The 16044-nt window shown below is 40.7% G+C and overlaps 1 protein-coding gene across 1 annotated transcript in view; it reads left to right on the top strand.

The window, feature by feature from the left end:
- Positions 1-16044, top strand: part of LOC107602061 (transcription factor 7-like 1-A) — a 31782-nt gene that overhangs the window by 13059 nt on the left and 2679 nt on the right. The window contains exons 4-9 of the mRNA XM_016294454.1: positions 5799-5882; positions 13463-13598; positions 13991-14093; positions 14266-14349; positions 15600-15743; positions 15834-15993. Of these exons, the coding sequence (XP_016149940.1) occupies positions 5799-5882; positions 13463-13598; positions 13991-14093; positions 14266-14349; positions 15600-15743; positions 15834-15993 (711 nt within the window). The remainder of the gene's footprint in view (positions 1-5798; positions 5883-13462; positions 13599-13990; positions 14094-14265; positions 14350-15599; positions 15744-15833; positions 15994-16044) is intronic.

Here is a 16044-nt window from a genome sequence, read left to right as displayed (position 1 = left end):
TAACCAGATACCGAAATACTGGAAACCGCATAACTGACTTGTAATCGACTTTAAGGAGGGTGGCTGCATTTCGCCTTTGCAGAAAAACAGAGCTCCCAACAGAGAGCTTATTACTTTCTCGTGGTCGTAATTATGTGTTGGGTTTTATTTGACCTACTGTTTTGTCCTGTGCCACAATAACACTTATTCCTCGCGTTTTCGAGAATTGTTTGTGCTTTTCTCTTGAAATGATTCAAAATAAATGAATGCATTGTGTATTAGAAGTATATTTCATGAAACTTTTTTTATTTTAGCTTATGCATCCAAAGTGTTTTTGTGATCAGAAACTGAAGGTGTCTCCCAAAGGTAGTTCCTTTTTTTTCTTTTTTTTTTTTTCTTCTGCAACCAGACGGTTGGTGAATGCAAACTTGGTCTCTGTTGCTATCCCTAAATGAGCCACATTGCCATGGAAACCCCTGGTCTCCGGATGGCTGACCTCTGAACCAGTTCTTTAAGTAGGCAGTGAATGGAGGGAGTAGTGTTATCAGTGAGTTCACAATAGTATCCATGGGAACTCGGAGAGCAACTGTCAGTCATGAGTCTTTCCTGTTGAGGCTGAAGCCCGGTTCTGTGTGGAAGCCACTGGCTTGATGAAAAGAGGCACTTTAACGCAGCTAATGTACTGTAGGCAGGTCAGCCAGCGCCACTAAACTACAGGAACAAACCACAAATAAGTGCTTCATTGCATTAGTATGATTTGCGCTTGGATTGGCTTTATAAGTGAGAGTTTCGGGGGATGCACTGAATTTTCTACCTAATTTTTCAATACCAATAGCCGATAATTTAACGGATTATAAATGGCATAGAAAAATAGGATACTGTTTAAATTCTACTGATATTCTATTGATATTTAATTTAACAGTTGATATTTAATAACTGTATGATCATTATAGTAACTAATATTATAAACGGGTTTTTATTCATGTTTAATGTTTATTAATCTTTTTAAAAGTCAATCTAGAATTTACATTCTTTAAATAAAATGGGTTACAAAATTAGCATTAAAGTTACTGAACAAATGAGACCGATAAAGGTTTTTATATTTTTTTCCAGTTTAAATCAGAGATGCATCTCTTATTTAACAATACAATAAACCCTTATATTGCCTAATTATATTGTGCATCCTTAATAATAATGATTAATGATTAATATTATTAATCCTCAATAATATGACTCTTTTTTTTGTCCTAAAATTAGTCATATTTTGTTTCAAGGAATTTCTGTAATGCTGTGGCTGTTTATAAGCACATAGCTGTTTTATAAGGTTTGGATCCCGTTCCTGAAACAAAATTGGCGTCTGTTGATCCTTTGTACCTAAAAGTTCCCAGAAACTTGTTGAATTACTTCCTAATGTGATCGGTGGATGAATAGGTGATTTGTTGGTTAAATTTCTACTTCTTATTGTTCCTATAATAAGATAAGTCTTCTTTAATGAGCTTCTCCTCCTCTTCTGAGTTTAATCTCTTAAATCAGACTTCATAATTACTTAATTTTTTGCTTGTTAATGTTGTTTGTTTTTGTTGTTCAAATCTTTTGTTGTCCCATCTAGATCTGTCGTCCATATTTGGAGGCGGTCGAGAATTCCTGTCCTTTCCCCGCAAATTAATTTCTAATTAGCACAGATAGGGGTGTCGTTTGCCTATGAATTGTTTACTTAATTATCGGAAACTCTCGCAGTTCTTAAACAAACAATAGGCCTGAATGCCGACCTGTGGTGAGGGAGGGCTGGAAACCGCCGCCTCTATTGTCTTTCCCTCTGGCGGCAGTGAAAAGAGCAGCGAGAGGTGTCGCTCGCATAAATAAATGAGTCAGGTGATGTCGGACCCCTCTGGCCGCATCAGGGCACTGCCCATAGGCATACATGCACGTAATCCAGAGCCTTTTGTCTGGCTTAACTGTTCTGATGGTGAGATGTAATGGATTCCTTTGTGTGCCACCAGCTTTCTGCTCCATTCTAGTGGAGGGTGTGTGTGGAATGGGTGGAAACATCAGGGAGAAATGTAGGCCATGCTTTGAATGATTGACATAACCTACTTGGCTCCGCCCCACTCCAGATTTGTTTTTTCTTTCCCTTTTTCCCAAGAATGTTGTGCTATTTTGTGGAAGCTCTTGCAGTTTGAGGTGCAGCGTTTAAAATCTCCGCTATCCAGAACAAAGCTTACGGTTGCAGCAGCACATGTTGAGGCTTCCAGATATCTCCTTAAAGAGGTGTCGTCTTCTGTTTGTTTTGACAGAGGGCTTCATTTCCTCTAGCATATGACTGTCAGGATTGATATTTGTGACGTTTTAAGTTGTCATAATCCTGTTAAAGATCCCCATCGTCTTCGCTCAGCTGCGCGGAAAGAATTTAAGCAGCATTTCAATCTTTCTCTGTGACCTCTTGACATCAGGTAGACAGCTACAAACACACTCCAGGTGTATTTATGAAATTAAACCGCATGAACCTGGTTAGAAGTACAGTATGTCTTCTGTCTCAGCCTGCCCAAGGTGATGTGACACCCATTTTTTTATAATTCGGTATTTATTTTCATAATTCAGTATATATTTAATGTTTAGTATGCACCATATTTATTTTATTTTAATATCAGCCAGATTAATATGCTGATATTTGGCCATTTTAAGATTATTGGTATCGAGAATAATTTCATTTCATCCAGACAGATTAATCTGCTGATATTTGGCCATTTTAGGATTATTGGTATTGAGAACAAATATTTTATTTTATAAAATTGTATTATTGATATTTGGCCATTTTAAGATTATGTGATTATCAAGAATAAACGTTTTTTACTTTCATTCTTTTTTCTGTGAATGTCAGTATTAAGTACATTTAAAAATGCAATAAAAAATCTAATTTACTCTAAATTTAGTTGTATTATGTCGGCCGCCTTGTTCTCTAAATGTTGCTGTCAGTCTGTATAAAACCCTGGTTGGTTGACCACATATTTTCAGTTTGCAGAAAAAAAAGAAAACATTGCCTTTTTGTGGTTGTGATTAGGTTTTCATAACATAATATTTGTTTGTGTTTTTGTTGATTTTCTTGGTGAAGCTTTGATTGATTTACTATGTTGCTTAGCAGGTCGTCGCTGAAATTTGACATGCATTTTGAGGGTTTCGTGTCTGTGCACCATTTCTTTTCTTTTCTCAACATGAAGTCAATGTTGCATATTGATAAGCATCTGCTCCTAGAGTTATGGCTTTCAAATACAAATCCCCAGACCCCAAGTCTGTTTACTTTGGCCGATCTCCCTTTGTGTCCCCTGAAAAGCAGGGCACAGGTCCCTGCAGCCCGGTAGTCTGTGAGTTTGTGTGGGAAGGCAAAACTGAGATTGTATTTCAAGATAATATGTTAAGTTTTCAGTCAGGTGATGGCGGTTATGATGAGGAAGGTGGATTGTATTTTTTCAGTCATCCATCCACTTTAACTGCAGCTGCAAATACCAGAAACAGGGTAAGGCCCCCGACAAGAACTAGACGTTCCTCAGAGTGGTTCCTCTCCAAAACCATTCACAGATGGCCTCTGAAAGCCGACCACAGACTTAAAGGGATAGTTCACCTGAAAATGTAAAGTGTTATCATTTACTCACCCTCATATCAAACCTGCATGACTGGCTTTCTTCAGTGGAGCACAAAAAATATATTTTGAGATGTTGCTTGGACCTCAGCATTTGTCAAAATAACTTTGTTCCACAGAAGAAAGTAAGTCATACTGGTTTGGAGTGAACTGAGTTCATGTTTGGGTGAACTGTCCCTTTAAGCACATTCATTTTGACTGTCTGGCCAAATTAGATGTTTAACTTGCAAGTGTCGTTTATCAACTCTACTGCAGACAACGGAAGGTGAAAGTGAACCCAACAGCTTTAATAAACAGGGCACAAGGTCTCAGCTCATCCTGCCAGCTGTAAGGAAACTACCAGTCCCTGCTCATAAACTACTTTTGTTTTCCTCACCACCAAACCCAGCAACCCCGTCCACCGGACCATAATGTCTTTTCCATTTTTAGCCCACAGTCTTATCCAAACTTCCTCACAACGATTCCGCTTGTGATGAATGAAGTTTAAAGGGAGAAACAAAGCCTTATTAACCCCAAATGTGCCATGAAGTTTGATTTTAGAACATGTTTGGGTTGCGCAAGATGAGATTTTGTTGTTTTAGTAATGCAGGGTTGGACAATTTACAACATATGCCTATACAAGGGTTTACACCATTTTGGTATTGTTAGTTAGTGTCGACTATGTGTGCATATCATTGACTATTATACATTGACTGTGAAGCAGTTGTTGCCAAATGTATTTTTCTAATGAATAATCAGTTTTTGATTTGCATCTATTACATTTAAATAAATAAAAAATCCAATTATATAAGTATTTAATTTACTGGATTATTAAAAAATTGGCATTTAGGCATGGCTATTTAATATATAAACTATTTTATTTATTGCATTTTAGGCAAAAATACACTTATTTTGATATTCTGTTCCCATGATTATAAGATTTTAATCATATAGCCCACCCATAGTATATATGCTTGGACATTGATGTATAAGGATTTGTCTACATTTATGTTGTCCCTTAAGTAGAACTATAAATTTGGTTTGTGAAAATAGTTCTTGAGGTATATATGTTCACTATAACCGCAGATGCTTTCAGCCCCTAGACTCAAGAGCTTAGATACAGGAATGACTCCACAGGAACATCTGATACGCTTTGACTTCTACACAAACCAGATGACTGAGCCAGGCGGGGAAGCTCCGTGAAGGCATAAAAAAAAACTAGATTTTATAAATTACCCCTGAAAATCATAAGCGCTGGATGCGAGGGGCCCCAGAAAAGCTGAAAGGCATCAAACTTTGACATGTGCGCACTGAGCTACGAGGGCTTTCACAATAAATGTCTCCCCCTGTATAGGAAGTCCAGTCATTCATCACTGCGTGTCTCCTCCATGCTCCTTCTCTCATTGCATACCACGCTCACCCTAACAGCATTGCTTCTGCGTTCTCCATTGATTTATAAAGGGGCAAAATTAGAGAAAGGCAGATCTCTGTTACTGCTCCATGCATTCTGTAAGGCCCCTTCCTATTCTTCTAGTGCGTTATGGGACTTCCTCCCAGCTGTTCCTCATACTAACATACACACATTTTATCCATCCAGCTGGGCATTTACTATGCTGGGACCTGCAGTCCAAATCGTATTTAACTTTCACGTTTCGCCCCCTCCCTTGGGCCTGACTGCTCCTGTCTCGGCCCCCCCAAACTGTTCCAGCTAATGCTCCCAGGTGCTAAACAACACTTGGAGTTCATCTCCACAGCTTTCAAATGAATTAAGACAAAGAACAGCTGGATTGCTGGAATCTGTGGATGACTCAGAGGTCCATTTAATTGATTTCTTCCATTCCTTTCCATTTTAAATGAATATTCCAGGTTAAGTACAGGTCTACAGAAATACTTAGGTCAACAACTGTAGCTTCATGAAATTTTCATCCAAGTGCTTAACATGAGTCTGAATTATTTCCTGTGGCAAACATTTATTTAACTTTGAGTATTCCTTTAAATCGAAAACTTGACTTTCCACCTGTCTGTTAAAGGTGGAAAATCTGGTTTTGGTGACTTTTGTTTAGTCAAGACACATACTTCTACACCACTATATCCATATGAAGCACTTTTAAGTATAATAGAAGTATTTTTGGTTATGCAGTGACATGTAGAAAACCTGGTGCATGCGTTGATGATTGTTTGTGACGTTCTCTTTTGTTCCCTGCAGTATCTGCAAATGAAATGGCCGCTTCTTGATGTTCCCGGGACGGCAGCCCTTAAAGACTCCAGATCACCAACACCAGGGCACTTAGTAAGTCCATCAGCAACTTCATATTCTGAATAGTTTACAATGCAATAAAAAAGGTATTTTGATAAGTTGGGTGTAGACTAACCTTGTGTTGTGTTGTGCTTTTGCATGATATGCATCTTTAGAAAGCAAATGCTTTTAAAGGTAACGTTTTGATCTGAAACCGTTAAACCTACAATAAAATATTGCAATATATTGGTATTTAACTGAATAGGCTTGTTTAACTTGCCTTAGGAGCAAAGGTACATTGGTGGCCTGCGTAACTTCTTTCGCAATGAACAACCGGAAACATTTTTTCCCACACAAGCATGACTAGCTTTCAGCCGAAACCTGGTTTAGGCCGAGGGCTTAAGCTTGTCGTTCTAAGTGTCAACAAGCAACAGACTTATTTTCATGCCATTCCACCCCCTCTGGCCACTCATGCGACCCAACTTTTGACCTGCTTCACCCTTTCCAGACACCACGGCGGAGAACCTCAGGAATGCTTGCTCCAAATGGCAGCTAATCCATTCCGGAGACACGTTTTTTTCCCACCCTCAAAACATGGAGATTGTCAGCTCAGAATGATTGAGGTTCTGCCACGGTGATAAAGTGATCACTGACTGTGGTCCGAGCTTAAAGATTAGAGCGTTTGCCCAAGAGATTCCCAAACAGACCTTTGGGTCAGTTCTGTCTAAACGAGAATCCAATTGAAAGTTCTCAGGCCAAAGATTACGATGACCTGATAATAATACCGGTACACTGGGCCTGTTGAGTCTGGTGTTTTGTCCTTATTTACTTAGCATGTGTTTCATAAAGTGCCTATTATCATGCTTGGGGACTCCAGACAGACTGCAAATATGCAGCGGGGGAATTTCAATCTAATTATACGGAGATGAGTTGACCATAGAAACCTGTTGATGCTGACTTTGCTTTAACACTCAGTATTGTGTTGTCCTTACAGAACGTACAAACAGTGAATGCTACTGTTTACCCGTCAGAAAAACACACTTTGCTTCCTCATTAGATGTTGGCATTGGGGATTAATTTCTGGCATGCAGATCTGGGGGAATCTCTTGTGATCGGAGGATTAATTAGAGCCAGTAAATAATTTGGGTGACATGCTAGAGGGTTTATTGTGTTTCTAATGAATGGCAGGGGCTGTTGAAATAACACCAGGCTGCCGAGAGGGCGTGAGTGACCTGTGGAAACCATTTCTGTGGCTGCACAGATTGGGTCCAGAAGGCACACATGCTAATAGGGAGCCAGAGCGGTCCGAAAGGCTCAATTATTCAGGAACCAGGTTTGTTTAGCATTCCATTGGCATCCCTCTGAATGTGTGCAAGGGTGATATTGCAGCACCGAGCCCACCTTTTCACATCGCCTTCCATACAATGCATCTGGACCCAGGCCGCATGAATAATACATCAAACCAGAACAGAGGGGCAGGAGATGTGTGAGGCATTGTGGGAACTTCAGACTTGTCAACCCCTTTGTAAGCTGTGTGTGAGATTTATTTTTTCAGTCAGAATCATACAAAAGTCCTGTAACAGTACCGTGGTTCATGTATCAAGTAGCAATACTATGGTACTTTGAAATATAACATGGTACAGTTAGATTCCATATTCGTATATATCATGGTACTGTAAGGAACTTACAATGAAAGAATAGCATGGTAATGTCCAAAAAATATGTTATTATCATGATGTTTTCACATGGTGTTATATAATGGTGGTACTTTAAAAGGGTCATATGATGCTGCTAAAAAGAACATTATTTTGTGTATTTGGTGTAATGAAATGTGTTTATGCGGTTTAAGGTAAAAAAAACACATTATTTTCCACATACTGTACATTATTGTTTCTCCTCTATGCCCCGCCTTTCTGAAACGCATCGATTTTTACAAAGCTCATCGGTCTGAGAAAGCGAGGTGTGCTGTGATTGGCCAGCTATCCAGTGCGTTGTGATTGGCCGAATACCTCAAGCGTGTGACGTAAATGTTACGCCCCTTACCATATTGTGATGATGCCCTGTCAGGCCGGAGCGATTATTCAAAAACATGAAAACCCATTATAAACGAGGTATTCGTTGCATCCAGTGGGGACATAATTATGGATTATAATGACTTATACTGTCTTTTTACGTGTTGCGTTGCATCGCGCCACGTAAACATAAAACCGTCTGCATTTGTGATCGGAGAAATGACAAACAACAAGCCCTACTCTACACTGCCCAAAAAACTCGCTTTAAATATAAAAACCGTACTTGCATTCTTTGAGTCAGAACAGCCGGCATTGTAGTCTATACTCCCAGGATCAGGAAATGGTCCTCCATAAAATGTGCTGCACACATCTGAATATTTGGGTTGAAGTGTTCTGGAGCAGTGTTGTAAATACAACTTAACCACTGATTTCTAGTCGTGTCCATTTTTGGAAAGCCAAACAAAGTAGTTTCGCTTTCACAACAAAACACAGCGTCATACACGGCAGCCTAGAGTGAGCAGAGACCGGGGGAAAAAGTGAGGAACGGCCGGAGGGCTAGAGTGAGCAGAGGCGGCGGATTCAACGAAGGAGCGTCCGGCAGGCTTGCGGCAACCACATGTGACGACCCCAAGCTGGACTCCGCTTCGGCCACGGTGAAAGCCGATCCGGCGATCCACAGCGCAAAGTTGTAGTATTACCTCAGCAACCAGCACAGATCAGCTCCAGGCATGACGAAGCAGATATCGTCCTCTTTTTGAAGGCCAAACAAAGTAGTTTCGCTTTCACAACGAATCACACAGTGCCTTCACGACATGGCGGCGGCAACAACAATACTACAGCGAGAATAAAAGTTACGCCGCCTTTCTTTGCGTGAACATTTGGGCAGCGTTATGCAAATCTTCCCACATAGTGACGTAGGTATGTGGGGGCGTGTTAGAACGAGCCGTTTTAGGTAGGCGTGGCTGACTCTTAACTTTTATAAAGAATATCTCTTTGGATTTTAGACTTTAGTCTTTGCAACTTTCAGATCTTCTTTATGCACCAAGAGCTTGTAACACTCCAAAGATAAAGGAAAAATTGAAATCGCATCATATGACCCCTTTAATAATTTTTTTAGTAGTCTTTCTGAGAGCCCATACTCTTCATAGATAGAATATAAGTTTGATTTCTAGGTAGTTTAACTGAATGTCCTTCAGCTTTTCTGTGTGTTAGTGCTAACTTTGATGCTAATCCTTTACAGAAAAAATACATAACAGATCAAGTTGTAGGCACAGAGTCTTGTATCTGATATGAAATGATCTCAGTGATATCACAAGTGCAAAACCTGGTTCTTAAAAGTCACAGTAAGTCACCATGTTTAGCAAACACTTATGTTAGCAACAGTTGACGCAGCAATTGCACTTTGGCTAGCCAGTACCTAAGCTGTTGTCTGTCTCGAAAGCATGCTTGCACATTAGGTCTAGTCAAGAAATGATGGTTTAAATAATTTATTATAAACTAATAGTCTTTACCAGGCATTAGTCATGAGTCATTTTCACATTGTTTTCAAAAATCAGATTACAAATGGAAATTCCATTTAAATTGCCTGCTAATGGCATTGACAATTGATATTTATTAGTGAAAGCATGATGTTTGTGCTGATGGGAAAAGTGTTGCATGTTCATGCAAAAACCAAATCATGTGATTTGAGTTTTGCCATTAATGCTGTTTTGGCCTTCATTAACATTTTCTGGTAAAGTATGAGGATGTAAATCTGTGAAACCAGATGCAGATTGCCAAAAACCCAGAAAATAGTTCTTAATGGAGATACTAAAATTAAATTAAAAGGCATGTATCTGTAAAAGATGGTGATAATTGTAAATTGTGCCCCATTGTTAGGGATCATACTGTTTGGCTCATACTGCTAGTTTTGGCTTGTCCTTTCCTCACTATTATCCTTCATTTGAATCTGTATTTAGCCTCTCATTCTTCCACTGCTAAAGCAGTTCATTGTGTCTTGATCCCTCTTGCTCAAACGCCTGTTTGCTTAGTAACTCAAGTAAGAGATGGAGGATGTAAAGCCAAAAGAAGAAGAAAAACAATAGCCCACATTTGCTTCTTACTCCACAATGTGCTTGTTTTAGCAGAGCTCCAGTTTTAACAGCTCCATGTGGTGGCACCAGAAATCGTCTTTGGGCGGGTTCCTTTGCTAGTGGGCGGAGAAGAGCAACAGATTAATCCGCAGGTGCAGAGCGCTGACCCTGCACTTTTTGTACAGTTGTGACTTTTGTCGTTTCAAATGGCTACGACACCTCCTTGTGGAGAGTCACTCCAAAGAACTCAAAGAAAACCGTTCAAAGAGGTACAATATTTGGCTAACTTTAGTTCTGAGTGTCTCATAAAATAATGGTCGTTGAATGAAAAACTGACCTAGCACAATTGGTAAATATGTGCTTGAGAACTCTGGACTCCATGTAATTTAACTATGTGATACAAAAGGTGGAACAATGTTTACACAATGACTCACTTTTTCTGTTTGGCGAGGTGTTTTGTCAGCTGTTTTTCTTTGTTGTGCTGGTCAGGCGTCTTCTCCTCCTACAGACCAACTTACAAAAGTGGATTTAGGGAGATTTATCAGGCTTCGCCCTTGATGAACCTCAGGACTTGTTTGAACAAAAGGTAAAAAGATCCAGGTACTTGTTGACAGACCACAATTGAAGAAGAATCCATTTCTGCCATCTAAAGGTGGATTCCTGCATATTACAACCTGAAGGGTTGACTTGAGAAAATGTTGTTGTTATGCCATTGTCCTTACGTTACCGAACCCAATGACTCAGCTTGCATATGCTTTCAACCCTGATCATACTGAGTTCCCTCCCCAAGAGTCCTTCATTTAGGACTTAAATTGTGTTAATCTGGTGGACACTTCCTTTCTTCTAGTTGTAAAGAGCCCACTCAAACAACAAACAGGAGGACTCGAACAAGTGTTGATATGGATCCTTGGGATGTTTGGAGTCGGCTGGTCCAATCCAGTTCATTTGTAAGAGGGGTGAGGGGCCCAGTCTGGTGGCAGTCTACGCTTGGGATGTTGGCGTCGGAGGCAAAACGGTTGGCGTGTTGACACAGCAGGGATTCTTGGCAGTTGGATCGCGAGAGAGACCATTAGCCTCAACAGCTAATATCATAGTGCAGTGGACAAACACGATCTTAGATGAACAGTGCAAGTTGTCCTCTACTGACATATCTTTAAAACAATCCTTTGATGCACCTTGCAGGGTTTCCAGAAGCCAAGCTCAGCTTGTCTCAGCTAATGCAATGCTAAATTATGTACAAACACAGAGACAGACAGTCAGACAGATAGATGGAACGAGAAAGGCAAGAAATCTGATGAGAGATCTGGATTTGTTTGGACTGTGGGAAACGAGAGCCAGTCTTGTCTCAATGCAAGCCTTGTTCATGTTGACAGAGTGCTGGTTGGAGCAGAGGTCAAACCCACTGCCTACGTAGAGGTGGGGGGAAGGTTAGCATGGAGGAAACAAGACCGCATTCTCCACTTTAGCTCCCTTGTGACGTCCTGAGCCAACAAGTACCCCATTCAATCTATGACTCACCACCTTGCATTGGCTTGTGTACAGATCACAGCAGTGCTGCTTCTGATAATATTATAGTCCTACTGGTATATTTATGTGGTCAGGGTTCTGGACATATGCTAGAAAATGATATGCTAATATAGGTTTCGCCAGCATTCCTGCAGCTTCAGTTGACTATGTGCTAAAAATGATTATTGAGTTATTATTGAGGTAAACATATCGAAAGTTTACCTCACTTTTACCACAGCAAGATTCTCTTCAAACTGCTGGTACATCATTACGTTGGTTGTCCTGAAAGAGAAAACTGTGTAGAGATTTGCTAATGCTCACTATAATGTGCCCCTTGCTGCAAATCTTAGATTTTTAAACTGAAATGTGGAATTGAGCTTGCTTTGCTTAGTATTTGCATTCATGTACTTGCAACACTCGAAAGTAATCTGTCCTTTTTACAATCACATTAGCCTAGCTCTGGGGTAGCCAGCCCTGCTCCTGGGGGGTTGCCTTCCTGCAGACTTCAGTTCCAATTTTGCTCCAGCAAGATTTTAAGTAATCCTGAAGACCCAGATTAGCTGCTTAAGGTGTGTTTATTTGGAGTTGGTGCTAAACTCTGCAGAATGGTAGCTTTTCCAGGAGTGGGCTTGCCTATCGGTTTCCAAAATTGTGCCGCCTTAACAATCTCAAAAGTCGTCCTGATCTGTTAAACTATTTCCAACTTTCCAAGAGAAGCACTGAAGGGTTTGTTACAACAGGTGCCACCTTTAGCTGCCTCTTGTGGCAGGTGTTGCAAGCAAGATCTCTGCCACTTCCCTTCACATGTCAGGCCTGTGTTAGAGTCAATTATGGTGAGTGGCAGCTGGAAACATCTTTCTCTTGTTGCTAGTATGCTACGCGAGAAATGCCTGCTAAGGGTGTTAGGTGTGATTTCTCCCACCCTCCGTGTACAGATCACAGCAGTGCTGCTTCTGATAATATTATAGTCCTACTGGTATATTTATGTGGTCAGGGTTCTGGACATATGCTAGAAAATGATATGCTAATATAGGTTTCGCCAGCATTCCTGCAGCTTCAGTTGACTATGTGCTAAAAATGATTATTGAGTTATTATTGAGGTAAACATATCGAAAGTTTACCTCACTTTTACCACAGCAAGATTCTCTTCAAACTGCTGGTACATCATTACGTTGGTTGTCCTGAAAGAGAAAACTGTGTAGAGATTTGCTAATGCTCACTATAATGTGCCCCTTGCTGCAAATCTTAGATTTTTAAACTGAAATGTGGAATTGAGCTTGCTTTGCTTAGTATTTGCATTCATGTACTTGCAACACTCGAAAGTAATCTGTCCTTTTTACAATCACATTAGCCTAGCTCTGGGGTAGCCAGCCCTGCTCCTGGGGGGTTGCCTTCCTGCAGACTTCAGTTCCAATTTTGCTCCAGCAAGATTTTAAGTAATCCTGAAGACCCAGATTAGCTGCTTAAGGTGTGTTTATTTGGAGTTGGTGCTAAACTCTGCAGAATGGTAGCTTTTCCAGGAGTGGGCTTGCCTATCGGTTTCCAAAATTGTGCCGCCTTAACAATCTCAAAAGTCGTCCTGATCTGTTAAACTATTTCCAACTTTCCAAGAGAAGCACTGAAGGGTTTGTTACAACAGGTGCCACCTTTAGCTGCCTCTTGTGGCAGGTGTTGCAAGCAAGATCTCTGCCACTTCCCTTCACATGTCAGGCCTGTGTTAGAGTCAATTATGGTGAGTGGCAGCTGGAAACATCTTTCTCTTGTTGCTAGTATGCTACGCGAGAAATGCCTGCTAAGGGTGTTAGGTGTGATTTCTCCCACCCTCCATGCAGCCGGTCAAATGCCCAACTGGTGTTTATTTTCCTTTGGGAGAAGTAGGGAAAAGTAAACTCTGCTGCCGAGACCCATTGTTCTTTAAAACTCTCTGGCGCCGTTCACGAGTAATGAGGCCTAATGGCTATTTTCTTCTTTTCGGTTGTTTAAACATGCACTTATTTCATTCCCCCCTCCCTCACCTCTTTCTTGTTCTCATTTTGTTTTTCAGTCCAATAAGGTTCCAGTTGTACAACACCCCCATCATGTTCATCCCCTTACGCCGCTGATCACCTACAGCAATGAACACTTCTCCCCTGGAACGCCTCCCCCTCACCTCTCGCCGGAAATTCTTGACCCAAAGACAGGTAAACACCACCAACAGCAATCTTCAGATGCATTTGCTAAAGCTTCGAGAAAGTAGTATGATCCAAAAAATGCTGAGTCATGACTTGTTTTGATGGGGTTTATTGCAGTAATATGGGGATAGAAGTAGTTACAGGTGAAGTGCGTAATTTTTGGCGCCACTAGTGGCACTAAAGGGAATTGCAGTCATATTTTTTTATCTGCCTGACTAAACCAGTGGTGTGATTTTTGGGGCAGGACTACCTATTTGCAGGACAATGGTAGACAAGGGGGAGTGTTTGAAGACTATTTTTGCAATTTGATTTGGTGCAAGTTGCAACACAGAAGTTCACCCTTAAATTGACTTTTGTTAATATTTGTATTCAGTTTTCATAATCAGCGTTGGTTTCCTCAGGCATACCAAGGACCCCTCACCCTTCAGAGCTGTCCCCATATTACCCTCTCTCTCCTGGGGCAGTTGGACAGATCCCTCACCCTCTAGGATGGCTGGTTCCTCAGTAAGTCTGAACCCTATGGCCTTTAAGTGCATTACATCAACCTTATTTTACCCATGCAGATGGCTTAATGAAGTTTGTTGCTATTTTTGAAAGTTCTTCTAGCAAAAAGATTATCTGTTTGTCCCTGATTTTGCTTTAGCCAGTTGTTTGAGTGCTGTTTTTCTATCTTCAGGCAAGGCCAACATATGTACTCCATCCCTCCTGGGGGCTTTAGACACCCCTACCCTGCACTCGCCATGAACGCCTCCATGTCTAGGTATGTAACAGAGGGCAAGACCTTCTTTTCTGCACCAACATGCTGATTTATAGTTAAACTCGTATCTATTAATAGACATGAGATGCAGACAGCGTTATTCCTCCCTAAAGGCTCAGAGAAGAGTTAGTACAGGAAACTGCTGATGTATTTTTTGCTCAAAAATGGTGCCTTGATACCTCTCTTTCTCTTTCAACTCTGTGCCATGTTCCAGAAAGGAAATCTTTTTTAAATGCATCACAGTGTGTTGCTCAGATAAATGTACAACTTAATCGCCAATGTTCAACACTAATAACAAAATTATTAGATAACACAGAAAAGTTTGTTTAGCGTGCCATTTGGTATACAAAATGCTGTTAAAAAATTGTCATATGCATGCAAATCCGACCAAACTTTAGTTAATGTTAGTGTTGCAGAAACTCAAGGGTGTAAGATTTTTTTTTCTTCACTTTTTACCATATTATTGTAGATATGCTAGGCATTATATGAAAGTAGCACTTCCTGAAGCTCTTGCTGAATAGAAACTTCTCTAGTGCATGATTTTATCTCATTCTTTCCATTCAGTTAATGCTTAAAAATTCCCTTAGGTTGCTGGATGAGTTCAGTTTTCGCACGTCCGCATGAAATCACGCTGTCTTTTAATCTCCCACTATTGCTTTCACACTTATCTTATGGCTGTGCACCTTTCGTTGGTCTGTAGAAGGAGAGAGATTTCTTTCTGTTCCGCGTTCATTTTGTGGCACAGTGAAGTGCTGTAATCCAGTAGAAATATGTGTTTTACCAGAGTGTGCATATCACAGATTGGAACAGTTTTTCCCCCTGATCTGTGAAAATTACAATGCTGCTATTGTATTAGCTGTTATGAATCTGAAAGTCTAGAGTAGAAGATTTTTCCATATTCAGCTGCTAGGAGAGTTGCTCCAGTGTGATCTACCTATCTATCTATCTATCTATCTATCTATCCATGTATGTGCTTTTTATTTGATCATTCTCTTTATCATTCTACCTATTATTCTATCATACTATTGTTCTCTCTTTCGCTCGCTCTATCGTCCTATATATTGTTCTCTACCATTCTATCTGTCATTTTCTCATTCTCCATCTGTCTTTCTATCTGTCATTTCCTATCAGTTTATCTATCTGCTGATCTAATTATCTACCATTCTATCCATATCTATACCTTCAGTACCTGATGTATCTGTTTATTTATTCTATATATGTCTATTATTGAGTGTGAATCTGTCTCTCTCTAGTCTGGTATCCAGTCGTTTCTCTCCTCACATGGTGCCTCATCCTCCTCATGGCCTGCACCAGACGGGCATCCCTCATCCCGCCATTGTGTCGCCTGCCATCAAACAGGAGCCCAGTGTCGACCACGCCAGTAACTTGACACACGGGTGAGTCTCTGTCCTCCAGTACCCTCTCACTGACATTTCTTTGCTCTTCTCCAACTGACGTCGTCTTTGCATCCATCTGTGTCCATACAGAAAGCCCTCGGTGCCTGTGAAGAAAGAGGAAGAGAAGAAGCCTCACATCAAGAAGCCCCTAAATGCCTTTATGCTCTACATGAAGGAAATGAGGGCCAAAGTAGTGGCAGAATGCACCCTGAAAGAGAGCGCAGCCATCAACCAGATCCTAGGCAGGAGGGTGAGTGCTTGCAACTCCATTACGAGAGGAGCTGAGATGCATTAGTGTGTT

Source organism: Sinocyclocheilus grahami, unplaced genomic scaffold, assembly GCF_001515645.1.
Source record: "Sinocyclocheilus grahami isolate Dianchi unplaced genomic scaffold, SAMN03320097.WGS_v1.1 scaffold318.1, whole genome shotgun sequence".
In the NCBI taxonomy this organism is placed as follows: Eukaryota; Metazoa; Chordata; class Actinopteri; order Cypriniformes; family Cyprinidae; genus Sinocyclocheilus; species Sinocyclocheilus grahami.
Note: the sequence above shows the minus strand (reverse complement) of the source record. Positions and strands in the feature narration are given on the sequence as shown.